The 23014-nt window shown below is 34.9% G+C and overlaps 1 protein-coding gene across 3 annotated transcripts in view; it reads left to right on the top strand.

Moving 5' to 3' along the window:
* The window catches only part of GALC (galactosylceramidase), a 40084-nt gene extending 18000 nt beyond the window's left edge, over window positions 1-22084 (top strand). For 2 of the 3 annotated variants that reach the window (XM_031593129.2, XM_031593127.2), the window contains exons 7-17: window positions 900-1030; window positions 6017-6172; window positions 8208-8332; window positions 9287-9414; window positions 9809-9898; window positions 10933-11022; window positions 12112-12256; window positions 13122-13302; window positions 15539-15702; window positions 17650-17726; window positions 19452-22084. In XM_031593129.2, coding sequence (XP_031448989.2) covers window positions 900-1030; window positions 6017-6172; window positions 8208-8332; window positions 9287-9414; window positions 9809-9898; window positions 10933-11022; window positions 12112-12256; window positions 13122-13302; window positions 15539-15702; window positions 17650-17726; window positions 19452-19595 — 1431 coding nt within the window. In that variant the 3' untranslated portion in view covers window positions 19596-22084. The remainder of the gene's footprint in view (window positions 1-899; window positions 1031-6016; window positions 6173-8207; window positions 8333-9286; window positions 9415-9808; window positions 9899-10932; window positions 11023-12111; window positions 12257-13121; window positions 13303-15538; window positions 15703-17649; window positions 17727-19451) is intronic. The other variant, XM_031593128.2, reaches the window with a different exon arrangement.
* The last annotated feature ends 930 nt before the right edge of the window (window positions 22085-23014 follow it).

Below are 23014 nucleotides of genomic sequence, written 5' to 3'. Positions count from 1 at the left end.
GTGTCCATTGTTAGAGAAGTTTATATATTGTAGAAATATACACACAGTGTGAAAATAGTTAGGCATTTGATATTACTTGAATTACAAGTATAGCAAATGCTTTTTAGGGACCTTCTGAATTTCAAGAAACTGTTGTCGGCTTTGCTCGCACATGTGAGCTTTAGACTTGTTAAGGCCTTGAATATGACTGAAACATTTCTCTTGAAGTGTACAGTAGTTGAAGTGATAAAACTTGAAATAAGATGCAGCTGAGTAATGTGGTATGTATGCGTCTGGGGTTTTTCTCATTTCTTCTGTTGGATGTATTTAGGAAAAGCTGATTTCATTTGTATTGCTCCACTGTTAAACAGAAATAGTTGATTAGATGAAAAAATAGGTGAAGCCAAATCCTTCAATGTTTGCTTTGCTTCCACAAGTCCTATACTGTTAATGCTCAGTTGTCCTTGTTCTGCTGTTTGTGGTTATTGTAGCCTAACCCTCAGCACTCTATTACTGAAGCAGTTGATCTGCAAATAGAATATCTTGCATGAAAACGTATGTGTTTTGTCTGTCCTTAGCTTCATCTGCAGCTTTGTGTGTGTAAGAAAACAACCACCAAGTGTTTTTCACTTTGTTTTTGTTATGTAGTTTGGGATTTGGCATGACAAAAGAAGAATATGTCCTTTTTTGAAAGCAGTTTGTGCCTGATGATTGCATTATTAAATGTTGTTTGGTCTAAAAGGTTTTTGTTCCAGTTATAAGAACAAGAATTGAATCATGATTGTTTTTTTTTTTTCTTGAGTATGTTCAAAGAGTCCTGAAGGAGCTGGTGCCTTTCCCAGTATAAACTTTTGACAATTTGAAAAACATTTTTTCATGTATTCCTTCTCTCTGTTCTTTACTTCTTTTTTCTCCTAAAGCTGTTGAGGTACACACTGGATAAGAATGGTCTGCAGCAGGTGAGGATCATAGCCAGCGATAGACTGTGGGAGCCCATTTCCTTTGTCTTGCTGATTGACTCTGAGCTCCACGAAGTGGTCGATGTCATTGGGTAGGGGGTTCTCCTTTTATCTTTCATGCTGGTTAATTCACAACTTGTCTTTGTTTTGCTTGTTTATAAATAGCACAGCCAAAGCTGTACCTCTCTGTACTGTTATGGGTCTGATGCTGTGGATTTGATGCTGTAGTCTTTCTCGCTAACCTACATCAAGTGGTTTAGAAAGAACCAGTCTATTCGAGAGCTCAAATCCTAGCCTGATTGCAGCTTAAGACTTTTAACTGTGCAATACCCGTTTGCTGTGGCTGCACTTTTGTTGATTTGAATGGGTTTTAGTAAAACCTTTTCACCCTGAAGCTTGCTTCAGTTCCTGTATTTACATACAAAAAGTGCTTTAAATTTACAGCTTTATGTGCAGCCCTGTGTTACTGACTTCCAGCGTTCTGTTGTTAGAGAAATTAATGTGATCCAGAAACTAACTGAAGCTTTTATTTTTTTTGTTACAATAATGTCTTGATTCTCAGATCCCATTTTATTATGATTGAAGTTGTATGCTTCCCAAGCATTAAACTGACTTGTTTTTCTAGTTCTTGTTTTCATAACTTGGTGATCATGTTTTGCAAAGGTAGACTAAATTTGATTACTGACTTCTGCATAAAAACATGTAAGATCAGGTCATTAACTTTTATTGTAGCTCTAGATTTTAATTATGATGTTACGTAAACTTGGCTGACCCAGTCACATTTCTCAGACATGGCTGTTCCTACTTCAACTTGAGTCTTTTTTGTTCAACCCATGGGACATGTACAAACGAAATCTTTCCTTCCAAACATAGATAGGAGTCAGTGCCCTGGAAAAATCAACCCTCCTCTCATTCTGAACAGGAAGTATCCTAATAATTTCTTGCAGGTCCATATGTGGGTAAATAAGTGAAAGCAATTACCAGCTCTCTCTGACAGATACAAATCTGTAGCTGTCATGATCCCAGTGTAGTGATCTGGATTCCTTTCTTGGCAACAGCAAACATGCACTCAGTGTCAGTTCCTGAAGCTTAACTGTTTTCATGCCAGTAAACTATAGTTGCTTTAGTCTTTGTGAGAAATCTAAGTTTTATAGTCCCTGCTCTGATTCAGTCTTAGCAGGAAGCTGAAATAGACTTATGTAATGGACAATCAGCTGGCTTCTGGGCAGTCAGTGGTCCATGTTTCATCACAGAAATATTGTTAAGATTCTTTCTAACTTGAAACTACAAAAAAGAAGTTAACCAGCCAGAATTTTACGTGCATGTACAAAAAGCCATCTCGGATTTCGTAACCAAATTTGGAATCAGTGAGATCTCATCAGACGTGCTAGATAGGAATCTAATTACAGCTTTTTATTATTTTGTGATTTTGCACTATTTGCATCCAAACTTCATCTTAAGGACAGTGCGGTGGCTAGAAATAGGGGAGAGCCCTGAAGAGACGCTTTAAAGCTATTAATGGATGTTCACCTATGTGGGAATGACCCAGGTAACCAAAGCTCTTCATAATGTGACATTTCCAGACAGCTTTTCAGAGCTATTACAGCTGCATCAATTCTACCAGTGAGATGAAATATAGTAAATTACGAACAGATATTAATCATACATTTAAATTAAACTGTAACTTTTGTATTGGGGAAGGGGGAATATTTTTAAAAATGGACTTGCAGATTCTGCACTAATTCTTAGTACTTCAGATGTAGTACTTGTTTATAACATGTTGTATACTAGTTAGTTCAATTTTGCATGTTATGAAGTTGGAGACCAAGTTATTCAGACTGTTGAAAAGTTTTCCTTCTCTTCCTGCAGTTTGTTGAGAGAAAACTTGTTATAGAGCATCAGTGAGTATAATAGAAAATTCCATTTTTTACTTGAGTTCAGAATGCCATCAGATGACAACTCTTGTCACTCTGGTTAAAAGTATCAGTGTTCTTAACCAGACCTGTTTGAAATGTGCATTTAGTTTAACATAGGTGTCACAGAAACCAAGACTAATATAGAAATTTTTCAAAACCTAATTATGAGTAAATTAATAATCTAGGAGTAACATGGCAACATTGTGTTTTTCCATGATAGAATTATGATGTGATACTTGTAATAGTAGGAAATGGAACTGTCCCAAGTACCTTTCAGGCCAGAGTTAGCATGAAAAGTAGGAAAGTCAGTGTTGCTAGCTGACACATTTTCTAGAGATGCTGGGTACTTGATTTTTCAGGTTTTTGTAGGTACTGCTTTCCTGCAAAGCTTTATAGCAGTGGGAGTGTTATATAGTTGTCTTTTCCATTTCAGATTAATTTCTGGGATCTTGTACTGATGCATAAAACAGTGGAACAATCTACTATTTCTCTACTGACCTTTTTTCTTCCCTTCTCTTCTGCAGAACATTGATGTATGCAAAATAAATGATACTGCAAAGGCTTTTATTTTCTTTTTTAAGAAAAAATCACTGTAGGCAGTTATGTGATGCAGTCACATAAGTCCTTAAGTAAGTTTTTCTTAATGTTACTTGTACGCTGATTTAATGCAGCTGCTCTTCATGGGCAAACGTGAGTTTTTTCATGAGATATATTGCTTCATCATCTGCTGTATAAAACACATTTAATCTGATAAGCCATTTAAAAATTGTTACCATTTAAACAATTAGAGGCCCTAATAATGAGCCACTCCGTTAAGATATGAAAGTTGAAAACAAAAAATAGCCATGATGTGCATTTATTTAAAATAAAAATAAAATGAAGCATCTGTCTTCTCTGGCTCCAGGAAACTGAAAGGAGAATCAAATGATGAAAATGTATTATTAAATTTTTTTTTAAGTAAATAGCAGTGGTTTGAAAAATGCAAACACTGATAGTAAATTTTTTTGTGCTGATAGGAAGCTTAAGCCTGTGGCTTCATTGTAATTCTGTTCCTACTCTTCCTCTCATTATCTTCATTAAGATTCATTGTTTTTCATCCTTGTTATGGTATGCATTACTTTTTTCCCCTCTCTGTGAAGAAGTCTTCTGTTATAGTATGCCTAGTTTCCTGCTCTTTTGGGCAAAGAATCCAAAATCCCGCTACTTCTATTGGAGCATCATATCTGTAAGGATGAGGCGTAAGTGCTCTGTTACAGTTCATCTTCTTGGGCAGTGGGAAGAGTAGGTGTTTAGGAGTTTTCCTGAAGATGCTAGTGGTCCTTAAATTGATCAATTACTTTATGTATCCATTATTTTCTGGTGCCATAAAAAGACTGTTTTCACTGCCAAAGGAGCAAACACTGTTGTTCTGGCTACAGCTTTTCTCCTTTATTTTGCTAATTGTTGATTGCTGAGGTTGTAGAGTGGCACTAGATATCCAAAAGAATGTTTTGAACTGGTCTTGTCTGTTTTTGTTTTTTAATTTATATTGAATTCAACAAATCAGCATACATGCTTGTGAAAGTTTGTATTGTAAATGGATGGCAAATGTTGACTTTGTTTGTTTGGGTGGGGCTTGAAGTGGACATGCTACAGTGTTTTTAAGTCCTTTAAAAATAATTTATTTACTTTCTAAAAACGAATGTAGTTTTCGTATGATTGAGAATTACATATTAATTAATTACATCCTACTTCATTAGAACTAGTTTAGGCATTAATTAAGGTAAAAACCATCTTGTTTAACAGCTGTGTCTGAGTAAAATGGAAATAAAAAGTGTAAATCATGTTCATTAATAGTAATTGAAACTGTGTCTAAGAGCAGAGAAAAAGGATGCATTTCATAACTGATGGTGACACTATTTTACCTGCTTGCAGACCAGTGGGACAAAAAATGAATGTTATGAACAAGTGGGTTTTGAATGAAGTAAAGATACTGCTTTTAGTTTTTATTTGGCAGAGATACTGACAATATTTAAGAAAAGGATTTGCAGGACATGAAGTGTAGAAATGTAGATCTATTCCTTCTTTGCATTGTCTTTGCTAGCTTCATGTCATTACAAAAACCTTCGCTTGGTACTAAGATATTGTGCTTCCAAGCCAAAGGGAAAATGTATGCCAAGCTGCACAGCAGAGACAAGGATCTAGCTGAAGTCTCTACTATCTGTTACATTACCTCTAGTGAAGCTAAGTACGAAGGACTACAACTCTGGGAAACTGCCTGTTTTTGAATAGAGGGGAAAATAGTTGAAACCAGCCATGAACCATAGAAACATCTCTATTTTCTTTTATTTTTATTCCTGACTCATGAATTGATTAAACTTGTCAAGTTTTAGCCCATTAGTAAAAAATATTTATGCTTTCCAGTTGCTAGCATGTATTTAGTGTGTTCAGTGAGTGCCTAAACCGAGAGGAATGAACATGTATTCTGCAGTGTTTTAAGAGATTTTATTTCACCTGGGATAATTCGCCAAATTGAATCAGTGGTGTGATTGAATATGGCCAGTAATCTTTATGTGGGAGAAGGTATCTGTACTCACACTACGGAAGCTCTTGTGAAGAAAACTAGCTTTCATTATGTTTCAGTTGTTTTCAGTTTACACCTCTTTAGCTCTTACAGTCCACTCAGCACGTGTTCTTGAAAGCTGAGCTTATTAAAAATGTGTGCAAGAAGAGCCAAGTTCACATTCAGCTGCTAAGACTTAAATTCAGCAAAGTGTTTGTAATCTCCTGTGCTGTATCTTGCTGTTAATTTATAATTATTTAAAAGTTTGCCTAAGGCGTTGTAAGATAACTTGTAAAAGTAACTGTAATATGCTACCAAGGTCAATTTCAAGATAAAGCTTTACTTTAGCAAGCTGCGGCAATTGTGTGATGTATTTAAGCCTAGATTTACTTAGGCTGATATGTTTTGAAGAAGTAATCTTGAACTGATGGGAATACAATAAGCTGTGGTATATTACAGATTTCTCTGTAGTACAAGTTTTCTGTTCTATTGGAATTATTCTGAAGGGCAAGCTTGTTTTTAACTTTCATTTTGGAGAAGCAATTAAGCCTCGAAATACAAACAGTAGCAATGAATTTTCTTTCTGTGATAGCACTCTTTCTTTTTAAAATATTGTGTAGGGCTCACTATCCTGGGACCAAAACAGTGCCAAATGCCTTACTGACTCAGAAGAAACTGTGGGCTTCGGAAGATTATAGTACTTTCAACGATGAAGTAGGTGCAGGCTGTTGGGCCCGGATCCTAAACCAAAACTACGTGAATGGAAACATGACTTCGTAAGTGTTGTGCATTGCTGATAGCTTATAGAACTTCATTTGTAAGCATTATCTAAAGTACCATGTAACACATCCGTCTGCTATCTTAAGACTGTAGATAAACTGAAACTCTTTCCTCTGTCAGTCTGAATTCAGATATTCTGAGATGTGAAGACTACTGTACTTAATCACTTGGAGAAAAAATTTTGTGGCAGCTGTAAGGTATTTCTGAGTTACAGTTTGACATGGGCCTATACAACTGAGTTCAGATCTTTTAGTTTCTGATGATACTTTTCAAAGTAATTCTTCTTTAGAAGAACTAACATGAAAAACCCAGGAGGAAAATAACAATGAAGTTAACCTAGCTGTCTATTTCTCAGGGTCTCTATCAGTTATTTGTCTTCAGTTAAAAGTAATAGGTGTAGGGATTTTATTATCTGTTGTTTTCTGTACAACATCTTTCTGAGGATCCATTCTAAAATTTGCTGGGATCTTTTGATATCTTCTGTAGGTTTTCTTGCCAAATTGAAATATGGGAGAAAGTTATTGGGAAATTAGATAAATCAGTTTTAAAACAGAATAGGAAACATACTTTGTTTTCAGTAAAACTAAAAATGAAGGCATCAATATTTAGGCAAAATCATTTCAAGGCTTTTAGCTTTTATGTAACTTCATTTTGGATTAATAAAGATAAATGTTTTTACCTGAAACAAAGCACAGCAGAAAGCACCTGCACGCTCATGCTCATAAAGGGAAATTCAAGCTGACTATCTTCTGTGAATCTTGTTTCCTGCAAATCTAAGTTTCCAACATATTGGCTATGTGAATTCCTAGCACTCATCTTTTAGTACCTTTTGGGTTATTTCTGTCTTATTCCTGTTGTTCTCTTTTTACAAACCCTTTGTAATTGTATAAGCCCCATTTGATTAGCAATGTGGCAACCAGATCTTATATTCAGAAATTATTATCAAAAAGATCAAAATCTGTAAATTAAATATTGCTTTTATTTCAGCTTTTATACTGAAAATCAGTTCTTCCTAATGAAATGAATTTAGCAAAAATATAAACATCCTTTCCTCAAAGTTTGAGTTCCTTCCATTATGATTGTTTTATATTGAATTTATGCAGAATTTTATTTTGAGGAAGCTGCTGTGTTGAAAATTTTGTTGAGGGTTTTTTATGAGCATATTTTTAGAGGAATTTATAATCTTTTCTGAAATGCATATATCCTGTGATAGATAAGTCTTAGGTAAAAACTTCAGAACGTGAGTCTTTTGTGCACAAATGCATTATTTCATGCCAGCTTTTGTTTCCTATAGAACTCCTTTCTTAAACTGTGTTTGCCTACCTATGGCTGCACAGATTTTAAATTTAAGGTCCTAGCAAGAGATTGCTTTGAAGAACAAATCAGAAGACCTAAAAAGAATTGACCATGTCAGTGTCCTGACAAATTCTCAAAATAAATCCTGGAAGATGGCTTGTTAGGGTTGTATTACATTCTTTGTTTGTGTGGAAAAGACTGTTAATATTTCTCACTGGTGCTTAAAAAGCGAACAAACCCAACCCCATCAAAAGATCACCACCACCAATCACAAAGCTAATAAAGAAAATTGTAGAACATCACAACTTCTACTTTTTTTCTCCCTACTGATTTGGTTAGGAAGTATGGATGGAGTCTTTAATCCTCAGGTTTCCTTTATGTGCAGCTTTTAATGGCGATACAGCCAGAGGATGTATTGTTTTTTGTGTTTTTTTTTAAATGAAGTTTTCAACTCTGGAAATTGTTCTTCTTCTCTCTCCTGTGGATTTATTAGCATTTTGCTTTTTTTGGAGGGGGCTGTGGAAGAGGTTGCTTGTTTGACTATTTTCTCTTCTTTTAACTGTGAAGATTCTTTTTGTGTTGAAATACTTCTTTATTTTATTATATCTTTTACTGTGAGCTAGTAAGTTATTTTTTTCACTGTGTGTTGGACAAAAAAAGCACAATAAATTCTTGTTTTAACTTGTTCTATTGCTATCCACATGAATAATAAGCAAAACAAACCTTTTTTTCCAGAACTATTGCGTGGAACTTAGTGGCAAGTTATTATGAAGAATTGCCCTTTGGTCGATGTGGTTTGATGACTGCACAAGAACCATGGAGTGGCCACTATAAAGTAGAAGCACCTATTTGGATTACAGGTATTAAAAAAAAATAAAATAAAATTCCCTAACTATATTGTGAGAGTCTCTTTTTTCTACGTGTGTTATTTTTGTACATTAAAGTAGCTTCATGGAATGTCTTATAAATTCTTTAAAGAAAAAAAAGCTTATTTCAATAGGAAGCAGAAAGATCTAAAAGGAGGCAAATTTGACCATTAGGTTATATGAAGAAATAAACTGCTGCTTTTTACAGATATCACTATTAAACTATTTTGTTCTGAAGTGCCTGTAGAGGTTAGTGTACTTTCCTCGTTCATTTTACTTCACTTTTCTATTTTATCCTAAAGTAGACATCTGATACCTTTCAGTCTGAGAAAATAGAATGAAGAACATATATAGTCGTGAACTACTTGAGATTTTTGGCCTCTATAATTCTTCATTCTACATAGGAAAATGGAAGTACTTTTATGCTGTGCTTTCTAAAAACAGGGATTGATTGGCTACTCCGTAGTCTTTACTGTCTTTGCCACAGAGCAAATGGTATATACAATGCCATTAAGAAAGATTGAGGCAAACATCTTAATATACTTCTGCTAGTTGCCAGCATTAGGGGGAAAAAAAAAAAGGCTATAATGTAATCTGAAAAGTTTGGAACACCTGAGCTGATTTTTCCATGTTGCTTAGTCATATGCTTATTATAATGTCATACACTTCTTTGGCAATTACTTATGCTGAAAAAAACCCTACCTCATGTAGTTGATTATTCCTTGTGGAGAAGCTCTTCTATACTTTCTGTGACTTGATTGTTTTCTCTGCCACAGAACATATGTGTTTTATTATAATGCTGTAAACTTTTGTACGGGTAGAATTTGCTTTGAAATTCTGTTACTTCATTTTGGGAATTTTCATATATGAAATTAAGGATGGACTAGAAATTATAGTTATCTTTATTAAGATTTAATTACTTTCTTATGATTTTCTGTTCCAACTCAGCGCACACAACACAATTTACTCAACCAGGATGGTCATACTTGCAAGTAGATGGACACTTAGAAGGAGGTGGAAGCTTTGTAGCTCTGACAGACGGCCTAGGAAACCTTACAATAATAATTGAAACTATGGTAATGTACATCAACAAAAGTAGAAAAAATAAAGGAAATATTTTGTTACAAAGTGCCTGCTTCAATTTATGCCATGTCTGTGAATATTCTCTTTAATGCTTCTGTAGCTTCATTACTGAGACCACCAGAAGTCCTTTTTTTTCTATCTAAACACTGTGTAATTGTTATATCACAAACTTATTTGACACGCTATGGGAGAAATTGAAACTGTTTTTTTAAAGCTGCGTTAAAAATATTATAGTTTGTGCAATAGCAATCGTCATTAAGATAGTGAAATAAATATTTACAAATTAATCCTGTGTTGCTTTTTATAATTTGTACAATGTTTTTCTTGAACACTGTCACCTGATAGATTCCAGTAATGTATGTTCCTTTGGTTCTTTCCTTTCTTCAGACACACAATCACTCTAAATGTATCAGACCTCCACTACCTCACTTCCGAGTTTCACCTCAGCGAGCAACTTTCTACCTCAGAGGGTCTTTTGTAAGTAGGCATTTGGTCACTTTTGTAATATGAATTGCACTGCATCTTGTGTGTACACACAAACTATGACAAAATACCAAGAAATTAGAATTGTTCACTTCCTGTGCTAGAAGTTATACGCCTGCTGAAGTTTTAAAGGTTCTTCTTTGCTTTTTACCATAAGACACAATGTCAAAACTGAATTTGTATTATTACTACCTCTCAATATATTTGTGTATATTGAAGAAAAAAATTGCTGGAACAGAGATACAATTTGGTTTGTTATTAGGATTTATTCCACACCTACATGCTCTGAAGTGCTGATATAGTTTGGCTGGCATGGTCATGATCTTTCTAGCTGTCCAGGGAAAGCAACTAGATAATGCAGCTGACTATGTGGCACAAGTTTTGTTGTTCTATCCCGTCAAAAGGTATTGTGAGAATCTCCATGTTTCGTATTAGAATCTTCTGTTCGTGTTAGCAGTATTACTGTGTTATTAGGATAATAGCTTACTGATATATGTAGATTGCTCTGAAAGTAATTTCTCCTATTTATTTCCATGGAAACCACAACACATAAAACAAAGAGCACAACAACAGAATGCAACTTAATAGAGCAAATTCTCAGCTTCAGAACACTATTTTTCAATGTAGTCATCACCATTAGCTATGCATTTTTACCAGCAGTGATCAATAGTTTTCATGCTGTGCTTGTAAAAATCTGCATGGCTTTCTGGGTGACTTGTCTTTCATGTTGCTGCTGTTGAAATGTACCATCCACCACCTCACTGTGCTCACATCAACTGTTTGGTGTACCCATAAACATTCAGCAAGCATCAGTGGGCCAACATAATATAGTAGGAAGCATTACTTTTGGATTGTTGTATAGTTATGAAAAATTAAGGTTTGTAATGGCTATCTGAGTTAATTGGTGGCTGCTGATGAGATCAGCAATTCTAAAATAACAGAAGTTAGACACTGATAGTTTTCAAAGACAAATTAAAATTGTTGTTGTGTTGGTTTCTTTTTTAATTTAATGTTGTGTTTCATTTTAGTATTTCCTGAAAACTCTTCAGGTGTGGCACTCTAGGCTTAGTTTTGAATCTGCAAACTCTAGTCTTTTTGAGCAACTTCATCCTGTAAAGGTAAGTTCATTGGTTTTTAATACTTTATTGTAACTACTTTGAATTGGTATTGCAAAAAAAAATTTTACTTCAATTTACAGTATAGAATTGCAAAGTAAGAAATAGAATCCCACATGTCGAAATAATCTAAAGTAACTTTTCAGAGAGAAGTTTATGGTCTTCAGTGTGAATTCATGAAGATAAGTGCTCATTAGGCTGGTAATACAAATTGTTTTGTAGGTCTAAAACATTGCAGCGTTTCACTAGGTATGTGCTTTGAGAGTAATGATTTAAGAGGTTCTAGTGTGATAATGAAGGACATCTGTGGATGTCCTTTTCTCAGTTTTTGGACCCACTTTACTACGTTTTCAACCTATACATTTGAATTACAATACTATGTCAGTATAGTATACCTCAGCATTGTTTGTGTGCCTAACTTATGCTCATCTGCTCAGTGTTAAAAGTAGTCAGGTTTAGCGATTTTGTTCCTGCTACAGAAGGATTTGCAGATGATATCTATAATATTTATATGGCCTGAAGGTGATAACCTTCCAACTTTCTGGCCTTTCTACCTGTATTCTTTGCCAAAACTTTGGGAAGTATGTGCTCACTTGATGCATTTAAAATAAATATTTTTGAGAAGAGAACCTTTGAGATCTTTTTTTTTTACTACCCTAAATACTAAGAATGTGAGAATACAGGATATTAATTACAAACTCGATTAAAGTGTACTTTCTCAGACTGATTTCTGTTAAAGCAGCCTTTCTCAAAAACAGAGCATTGTACATACTGTGACTTAAATCTTGCCTGCAAAGGAGTATTCTAGTACTCTCTGTAATTTCAGCTGTGTGTTTTTCCCCCATTCCTGGAACTGCTGCACTTCTATGCTTTAACTGTATACTTAAGGCTTGCTTTATTAGCTCTGTTTGACTAAAGTTTTACTAGCTGTATGCAAATTTACCTGAAAGTAATAAAGACTTGTGGATATTAAATGCTGAGTCATTTTTTTGTCTTAAATTGAACTTTAGAGGATATCCTTGAACTCAGAAGCTTGGATTTTTTTTATGTTGCAAGTTGATTTTTGCAACTTGGATTTTCTTTTAATTCCAGGTCTGGAGGGGAAGTTTTTCTTTAGACCTAGATGTAGATGAAGTCTATACTTTAACTACACTTAAGACAGGACGGAAGTGTAGCTGCCCAGAGCCTCCACCACCTCAACCCTTTCCTTCAAATTACAAAGATGACTTCAATATTCGTAAGTCAGAAATCTCTTATCAAAAGCTTAATTCTCATATAGTCTCATTGTAGAAAGGCCATAACAGTTTTGGTATTTGAGTCATCTGATGTAGAAGATATGAAATAATTTGAATGTCTTTCATTTTTTTCTCTGATAAGTTGTGTATGTACACCTCACTTCCAAGGAGAAGAATTTACTTCTAGCTCTTAACTAAGTGACTGCTACAGTTTTATAATTCTTGATGCGAAGTTCTATCTCAAATGTAGTGAACTACTTTTTTAAGGGAATGTAAAAAGAATTGAATGCCTCCCCTCTGGGGACAGGCTGAGAGAGTTGGGGCTCTTCACCTCGATGAGAGATTGCTCTGTGGAGACCTGATAGCAGCCTTTCAGTATTTAACATAGGTCTTTTACAAAGAAGGAGACAGACTCTCTATCATGATCTGTAGTGACAGGATTTGGGGAAATGGTTTCAAACTAAGAGAGGGAAGATTTAGACTGGATACAAGGAAACCTGGAGACCTTCAAAGTCAGGTTGGACCAGGCTCTGAGCAACCTGTTCTAGCTGTAAGTGTCCTTGTTTTTTTTACAGAGCAGCTTGACTAGATGACCTTTTTGAAAGGTCACTTTCAGCTCGAACTCCAACTCAAACAATTCCACAATTCCATTGAAAGGAAAAAAAGAAAGGAACTTTGTATATTTACGAAAATGGTCCTGCTTCCAACTTCTAAAACTTGATTTTGCACACTTTTTTTAGTATAAAAGACTGTATTTTGATCAGTAAGTCAAAAGTCTGGAGGATATCTTCAGAGGAAATCTCTGATATCAAGGTCCACAAAAGACAAATAATGTTTTGGTGCTGACATATTTTATTCTCTGAACAGGTAATCCACCTTTCAGTGAAGCTCCAAATTTTGCAGATCAGACGGGTGTATTTGAGTACTTCGTAAATGGCTCTGACCCAGGAGATCATGTTTTCACACTCCGACAGGTGGTGATTCAGCGACCCATTACTTGGGTTTCTGATGCAGACCAGACAATCAGCATTATAGGAAACTTTCAGTGGTATGTAAATACTACTTTTTGGTGACATCTGAGGAAATGGTGTCCTTAATAGTTTGAATTATGATTTGTTGGTCTCTTTCAAGCTATATTTCTCTTGCACTGAATGTTTTTACCTTCAAACAATCTGTAATCATGTAGAAATGATGATTAAAGGGACTTTAGCCCTGCATGGTGCTATTACCATCAGTATTAAAATGTCAGGTCAACAAGACCTTATTTAAACGAGTCTTGAAAACATCCAAAGATGAAGATTTCATTTCATCTCCTCATGTCTTGTCCTAGTGGTTCACTGCCTTGGGAAAAGATTTCTTAGACTCCTATGGGGCACATTTGTTCAAACTATTTTTGGGAATAATGATGTGAGATGTCTCACTAGGAAGACTAAGTTAAAATAGCACTAACAAAAAAGCAGGATCTGAATTTTGAAGTGTGCACAGATTTTTTTTTCACTGTTCAAAAGAGACAAAAAGTTGATTCAATTTAGTTTACTTGATTTTGAATTATGTTGCTTGATCATTACTAATTTGATATATCTCATGTTGTGATAGTTTGGCAGTTAATTCTGTTATATTTGTTGCAGACTGCCATCTTCTGAGCAGTTCCTGGAATTGTGCATATTTAATTTACCTACTGCTTAGAACAGTTGTATTTTTGGGTAGATGTAGCTAAGATTTACTAAAGTACACTTATCATTCATTCTAGGAGCTATAGTCGTGATTTTGAATTTTGAATGAAGCAGTATATCTTAGCATAATATTTAAATTTTTAAAAGTATTTGGATAAGAACCTGTTAAATAATTGGCTTAGTAACAGTAATTAATAAACTTAAGCATTAAGTTTGATTTATTATTTTTACAATTTGGAAGAGACTACCTTTAATTATTTCTAGAGAACATATCAAGTATTTTGTCTGTTTTTTCACTGTTATCAGATCAGCAATGCTTTTTTAGAACATGTATTATGCTGCTTATTTCTGGCCTTGACAAGTGATTGAATCATTTTGCTATGAAGCCTATAAGCACATCACTGTCTTGTAGCTGGAGGTTGTTTTTGAATTACCAGATGTGTACTTTTGCAGTCCTGTGTTAAGTAAAGCTTTGTGTTTTCCCCTATAACCAGCTTCCCCTCATTGAGCCAGTCATATCTCATGATCTGTGTAACAGATACAGAGTACACTTAAACTACTGCACTGAAATCTCTAGAAACTTTCTACTTCATTTCTGAATTAGTATCTTTTCAAAATAAAGCTTGTTTCTTGAATATTCAACTGATTATTCAAGCTTTATGCACCTCTAACTTTTATAAGGAAAGTTTTCAAGTTCAGACCCAGTTTGCCTGATCTTTTCCTGTGCACGTTTTCAACTACTAATGCACAATATAGAAATATTAAACTAAATTTGCTCTCAATTTCTGAGATGTTTTGATTTCAGTTATCAATAACAATTCTTTATGATTTAACTCAAGAGTTTAATTGGTTTTAGTTTGGATTTTAATTTTGTGGAAGTTTATGTAGCTACTCTTGAATTTTTTTGTGTTTTGCTCTTATGAACCTAGCTTCATGCTTCAAACCTGTCTGCGTGCTGTAATTATTGATATTTAACACACGTTGCTCCCAGTATCATTATAATAGTGTGAAAAATGTGGGAGTCTTGTGTTTAACACATGGGGAGATAAGATAGATCTTAAACGACTTCTCTAATGAATATGTATCCAATAAACTGATGCTTAAGCAGTAAGAAATAAGAAAAATCCCATTTAATTCTGATGTAAGAGATAGGGGAGAAGACTACCAAAAATACATATTATTAATGATTTATCTGTAAGCTGAGGTCACAGAGGACTTTTTCACACATTTCAGAACAAAAACAACAACCTATGTATAATTGGAAACTTCCTTTATGTATGACCTTTTGACTGTATCCATACTAACAACAGTTCATCACAAGTAGCTTAAGATAAGGAATGTAGGTACTTAATTTCTTGAGCAAGCATTAGTAGGGTTGGTTAATTTTTACTTGTGAGAGGCTTGTACTGCAGTCTGTGGAGTGGAGGGATATTGAATAAATTTTCTAAGTGCTATCAAATTGTTCTGGTATTTCTTTGCCTGATGGTAGCTTATTTTCCTTAACAGTTGTAATTAAATGTATAATGTGGTGCTTTACATTTGAGCTGAAGTATTACCTCAGGAAAAAGTCAAATAATTTCAGCCTGTTAAAACACACTGTTTCTCTTACAGGGTAAATCTGACAGTCACTTGTGACATCTACATAGAAAGACCACTTGATGGGGGTGTGTTCATTGCTGGAAGAGTAGACAACGGTGGGATATATGTTCGTCGTACCAAAGGAGTTTTTTTCTGGGTTTATGCAGATGGCACCTACAGAGTCACTAGTGACCTAGGTAAGAAGCCCTTTCTTAAACTGGATGCTGATAGATGGATGTATTTCATTGATAGCCTTGACAAAAATAATGAACATTCTGGTTTTGTTTCTCAGCTGCAATCGCTATGAACTTGACTCATTGTGCTGTAACAGTGGTTACATTTTGTATGTGGCTAGATTCATCTGAAGGTTACTGGCTGCTCCACTTCTCGTTCTCAGCCTTCTGGATATCTTTTCAAATATCTCCAGAACTAGAGTTGTAGGCGTTGGAAAGGACCTCAGGAGATCATCTAGTCCAACTTTCCTGCTAAGAGGTTCCCTAGAGCAGGTTGCACAGGAAAGTGTCTGGGAGGGTTTTGAATATCTTGAGAGGAGACTCTACAACTGCTCTGGGCAGCCTGTCCCAGTGCTCTGTAACCCTTGAAGTAAAGCTTTTCCTCATGTTTGTGTGAAACTTTTTACATTCTGGTTTGTGCCCATTTCTCCCTTGTTCTGTCCCTGGGCACCACCAAAATACAGCATGGTCCCAGCCTCTTTGTGCTCTCTTTAGATATATGTAAGTCTTGGTAAGATCCCCTTCTCCAAGCTAAGGAGTCCCTGGTCTCTCACCCTTTATTCCTAAGAGAGAAGTTCCAGGCCCCTAATGATCTTTGTAGCCCTTTTTCTACCTATAAAATCTGTTCTATGGTAGCAAATGTAAATTATTTTGCTTTTCATAAATATTTGGATATAGTGTTACAGGAAGGTTTAATTTGTTTTATTATAATAATCCTAAGTAGATGATCTGTCTTGGAATTCCATTACATACATTTGGCTTAGATAATGAGTCCTACTGTTTCCACAAAATATACATTTTTGTGTAGTTGCCTACTTGTGGTGCTAATATTCATGTGTGCTTGTGTGTAGAACACTTGATGGGCATGAAGAATTGTAGGTATGTTGTAATAAATCATCAACATTTAAAAGTCCTGTTCAAATATGTTTTTAATTGCTTCATAAGTTTGAATTAGACTTTTCAATAGTTTGACTCTAATGCAACTTATAGATCTACAATATACCTGATATGAATACAGCTCATAATGACTGATTTAACACTGCACTGGATCTTAAAAATAGCATCTTCTATTTGGTAGCTGTAGTTTCCCATTTCTACTTCTTCACTATGGGTAGGCAGAGTACCTGTAACTTGGGAATTCTATTACCTTCTCTTAACACACTGATTCCTAGGGAACCTCATGTTTAAATCCACAACAAGTTAAGTTTCAGCTGTGTGTAATAAATATATATATTTATTGTATGTACATACATACGCGTGGGTTTAGAATGAACTGCACTGTTTATTTCTTGAGACATGTCAGCATTGCCTAGTAGAGAATAACTTTTTTCCATGTTGAAATGAGGGGAATGTGATTAATGACCTCATTATTTCAGATGGGCATGCTTGTTAGGCCATAAGGTATTTTTTCCTCCATAGCTATTTTTCATCATCTTTATATTTTTCTAAAAAGGTGTCTGTATGTTAAATTACCTCACAGCTGAAACTGCCAACTGAATAATTGAAGATTCTTCTAGTGCTTAGTTGTTTGTTTTTTTTCCCCCAAATCTCTCTCCTGATTTTAGCTTAGCTTAAATTTTGACTAGAACTAAACAATGTAACATTGTGGCATCTCAAAAACCTCTGAATTTTAAAATTTTCTAATACATAAAAAAGATTAGTAGAATAAGTGGATCGCTAGCTGCTGTCACATTTAGTTAACCTGTACTCCCAATAGATGGAATCTCTAGAAGCACTGGATATTTCAGCAGAAAAAGGCTCCTGACAGAATAGTAGAATACCCCTCTGTAGTAAGATGGTGATCCTGAATATCTCTGAAAATGCATTGCTTTCCTTTTGCTAGCTTGATGTTTATTTGTCAGTCTAGGCAAAGTTAAATGACACTTTGCTAACCTTGAGCATGTTTTGCAGCTGGAGAAGAAATATTAATGAAAGGGCTTTCTGGTGTCCGACATAATGCTTGGCACACACTTACTCTCAACATCCAGGTAAGAGCATGGCCAAGAAGCTGGAAAATCTGCTATGAAAATTCCACTCCTAAATGGTTTAGACAAAAGCATGCTATTTTACTGTTTGCATGAGATGATCCTGCATAAAACATTGATACATATTTTAATTTAAGCAAAAAATAAAATAGCACATCATATTCTATTTCCTGTATTTTTGAAGAGATCTTGAGAAACTAGAGAGGGTATAGAAGATAAGTGGAAAAGAATGATTATGACCTGGTGTCCTGTTCTGAAGGTTCTGGTTAACTACTTGACTCAACTGTTTTATAAATCTGACTCCAATTATCTTTGCATGTTAAGGCCCTGTGTATGATGCCTCTTAAGGACTTGGAACTAGGGAACTTGAATGAACTACCATTTTTCTTTCCTGTGCAGAGAAAGCATGGGCATTGTGTTGATGTAAAAAAAAAAAAAAAAAAAAAAAAATGGCCCATTGTTGATTAGAAGCCTACTCAAAGTGAGGGATCTTCGTGTGGTGTTTCTGCATTTTTGATCATAGTGAGAAAAGTGATACCAAACTTTACTTTAAATATACCCGTGCAATTTATCTGGACATGACATTGTTGCAACTAAAAGGCTTTAAATTCCTCAGCTGGATGCCTAACCTCCTTGGCTAATACAACCTTTGCAACTGCAAGAGATCTAAAATAATTGGGAAGCTTAAATCCCCACTGAAGATATCTTGTACTGTAACAAACTCTGTAAAATTCTGTGCTAAGTCTCTAACAACTAAACTGTCTGTGAGCATTAGAAGCTTGTTGGTTTGGTGTTTGTTTTTTTGCTTTTTCTGCTTTTGTATTGATAGACAAAAGAATGCTTTTATCTGAGCCATTCACAAATGTTTGTACAGCCACATTTATGACAGTAATTGCTATCTATAAAATGAAGTCTGAGACTTGCTAACCTGAACAGAGTTAGCGAAAATGTACTAAAAATGAGTGTAAATTATCTAAAACAGAGAACAATGATGTTGGTCTTCAAATCATGACGCTCTAGAGTTGCATATACCAAAAATGCCTTTGATGTAATAAAAGAATTGTAGACAAGGCTTTTTGAAAAACAGTCTGTTTTTACCTGTATTTGTAATTTTTATAGATTCAGTACAGGTAAACTAGAATGTTCCCTCACCCCCCTTCAATTTAATACTGGCAAGATAAATTTTAACTAGTTCTGAAACTGTTCTCAACATTAATGGTAACATTCTACTTAAAAGTTCCTAAGTCCCCTTCTCTCCTTGGCTTGATGACTAAAACACATAAATCTTTTATTTTGACCTATGTCTAATTCTACAGAATTAATGCCAGGTGTGTCATATAAGAGAACTATTTGTAGTTCTAGGTAGTTCCAGTTTTGTTAAACCCCTCAAAACAGGTGAGCATTTGAAGGAACGTGATACAGATGCAAGAGGAAAAACAATTTACCTTTGAGATTCTGCACTGAGTTTGCAAGCTGAGAGTTTGGGGAAGATGAACCTTTTATATACACTCTGTAAAAGTGTTAGATCTGTTTCACAGAGCTGATAGGCACTGGATGATTCTGTGCAATATTTAGAAGTGCCTCTGCATGGAAAGCATGTGAAATGTAGTTGAAAATTCACTGGACATCTTCTTGACTTGCCTTGTCTGCCATACAGATAGTCTTGGTGTCAATACACTTGATCACTGGATTTCACAAAGCAAACTTTCTTTCCCTTTTTTCTGCCAGGGCACTTCTGCCTCAGGACTGCTAAATGGTTATCCACTCTGGGAGAACGTCACCATTTCTCAACCAAGTAATGGCTGGGCTGCTATTGGAACTCGCTCGTTTGAGTTTGCACAGTTTGACAACTTCCATGTTGAAGCTAGATGAGGTAGCTTTTGCATTTGAAGAATGTCGTCATACTTTGAAGAGCCAGCTCAAACTTTTGGGACAGCTGAACACTGACGTTGATCTGTTGGCAAAGAATCTGAATTCTCACCCTATTATTATTTTAAATGTTTACATTACTAGCTACCAATGTGAGTAATTTTCATCCCCTGGTTGCTATGGAATTTTTACTCTTAGAATTCTGGGGGTTAAATTTCAGTTCAAGGTAACGATGAAAACAAAATCATAGATCTGATTATTTTTGAATAAAAGGATCTTAACTTCCCATCTCATTTTCAAGCCGAATTTGAAAGTTAATGGAAGATAAAGGCCTCTCAAGCTGCATTTTTAACACTAACATGACTGTGTCCGTTCCTTTCACTATAAGAATTAAATACTAATAAGCCTAATGAATAGTGGCCCCATGCAGTTGTGCTATAATCACTTTCAGATTTCATTTGGATGAAGAACCTATTTTTTCCTGTATTAAGGAAAAGAAAAAATGTTTTGTCTATTTATGCTACAGTCTGAGGCTAAACATTACAGTGCTTAAGGTGTGTTTGATTACTACTTCCAACTTATCGCTAGCCTTAAAAATATTTCTTTTAAGCAGAAGGGAAATCTCTTACGGGTGATCAGGCAATGCAGGATGTGCCTTAAGTTTCAACTACCTCCTTTTTCTAAAGAAAGGGTTGAAATAGATTAAAAGATTAATAATCAGTTAATTATTTATAGCGTTTATGGAATGGTGTTATTTGTTTTTTGGTTTTTTGGGTTTTTTTTTTTTTTTTTTTTGCATTGTACAAGAATAAAAACTGAGTCCTGGGTCCTTAATTTATGCCAGGCTATGTGGGGAAAAAACTGGCTTTTTGTTCCTAGAAGTTTGAGCATCCATCTCTCATTTGTGATGGATCTAAAACTTTGAGCAGAAATTAAAGTATATCAAAATGTTACTCAGATGATTGTAGTACAGAGAAGGTATGGGTACTATCATGTCCTTGCATAAAAGGTAATGAAAAAATATATATCTTAATACCTACAGTCTAGTCATAAGGTGACAGCAGATGGATACAAATGGAATTGCTTAGTGTATCAGACTGCACTATTGTCCTGCAGTATGCCTACTCCTAGGCTGCATGGAGTAAAGTTCAGATTGAATTTTGGATCCTTCAGAAAGAAGGGATTCCCTTTTGTTGCTACTTCACTGTTTTTTGAAGTTACTGTGCTATCAAAAAAATACATATATATATCATCCAGACTATAGTGAGATAGCAAATGCTATCTTCATCAGTTGATTTCTGAATTTTTCTTTTGGTCATTTTGAATGAAAATGATGTCTGTTCCATAACAAAACATTTCCCATGTCTGCATCCTGTTTAACTAGCGATCAAGTAGTTCTGGAGGTGTGACGGGGCACGAATATTTGTATGAGGTTCTCTGTAGCATACAATATCTCATCTTTGAGAAACAGATTTGCAATATACTTCAACTTATACTAAATGTTATTCTGATCCATTTTATTTTGAAAGCTAATTTCAGTAAGCACTGACTTTGATCTTTGATGTTTTTCAGCTAAGGTAGAGTTAATGCAATACCAATTATTACTAGACATTTTTTAAGAAGGTTATCTTCCAAATCAGGTTTTGGAGAGATCTCAATTTCCTAAGTAGAGATGAGTGTTTTCTTTCTTTCAACAATTATACTGATACCACTATTAATTGGTTATGAATCATTCATAAGTGCAGATTTCACACAAGCAGTAACCTTGAAGAATGGTCTAAATGACTAAACTTTAAAACTCTGGAGGACTTTCTCTAGAGGACTTTCAAATATTAACAGTTTATTTAACTGGGTAAAAAATGAAAGCCAGTTTTCCACTTGAGTTTCATTTTGATAGTTAAAGTGTGGGTGCAAATCTTTTCATTATTTGCTTGATTTCTGAAGGGACATCACTGGGATCCAGATGTGAAGGAATTTAACTTAAGGTCCTTATATTCAAGTAATATGAATACAGAAGAATAAGTTCTCAGAATAAACTTGTTTCAGCTGTGATGGTTTTTCCTAGTAGCACGTTTCTTGAAGGGTTCATGTTAGCTTGTGTGGGCTGCAAGCAGTGTTGTATAAGAGAGATTAGCAAGGATGCAGTTTATCCAAAGGAGTTGTCCAGTTGGTTTTTTTTACTACCCTTTAATGCACTAGTCTAATAAACTACTGTCATATTGTGTACTAAGCACAATGTCACTGAAAATATTGATTTTTTTTCTAATCTTAACTTATTAATGTTAGAGGATTAAACTGTTTTATGAAGAGAATAAGCGATCTAATAGTGATATAATGTTGTTCATTCTTATGTGTGTAATTCTTCACCCTTCAGCAGGCTGTAATATCCTTGCCAGTAACAAACTGTCAGGTCTTTCACTGAGGGGTGGATTTATGTTGTTGATTATAAATACTAATCATTCCAAATGGACAAATAAAACATTTTAAACCCCTTTATTTGTGGAGAATGCTTTTGTTAATGGATCTTGATGTCCTCCAGCAAGAAAGCTGCCAGTTTTTATCATTGTGATTCCTAGTAAAGATGATTGCCTCTATGTTAACTGGATTGGAACAATTTTTCAAATGCCAAACAGTCCTCGTTAACAAATATCATAAAATCAGGACTTTCGTTGTTGATATGAACATTATTTATCGTGCTCAGTATACATTCTGCTTCTCTTTATTATGGTGGTTTTTTTGTGTGTTTTTTTCTTTGCATTTATTTAAAGGGATTAAATTATACTTAAGGGTCATTTGTACAAAACTGCTGAGTACTGAAGTCTTGTGAGCTTAAGGTGAAAGTCTGTTTACAGGTATGGAAGCAGGTAGTGCAATTCAGGTATATATTAAAGTTTACATGAGACTTTTTTTTTATACCTTGAGTAACCTTTTGGATCTAGCTTCAGGTTTTTTTATTATTTTTTACTCCCCACTCCAAGCCTCAAACTTCTGGGTTCAACTTTAAAAGGGGAGGAGAAATTCCATGATGCTAGACACATTTTCCTGGCTATCATGCCAATGGACGTGAATTGCCCTGAAAATGCTGTTTTCTGCTTTTGTTGGTAAAAGGTGTCTCTCTCCAGTAAGAAAGCATTACTAGAGTTACCACTTTGGTTACATAGCACTGCATTAAAATTGATTCTGTTCCTTATTCTCTGCCATGTGACTTTTAGGTTAGTTGCCACAAACATCATTCTTGGGGTTTTTAAATTTCTGCAAAACAGCACTTCTTTTCTTTAGGCTACTCATGAGCACTCATTCTGTGGCCTTGTCTTGTTCTCACTGTATCAAAAGTAAATTTCTAGTTCCAAATTTGGAATGGTGAGTTGAAAACAACCAAACTTATTACGCAAGTCTTATCTGATATTTAATTTAAGTGCCTT

The sequence above is a fragment of the Phasianus colchicus genome, chromosome 5 (genome assembly GCF_987193195.1).
Source record: "Phasianus colchicus chromosome 5, bPhaCol1.hap1.1, whole genome shotgun sequence".
NCBI lineage: Eukaryota > Metazoa > Chordata > Aves > Galliformes > Phasianidae > Phasianus > Phasianus colchicus.
Note: the sequence above shows the minus strand (reverse complement) of the source record. Positions and strands in the feature narration are given on the sequence as shown.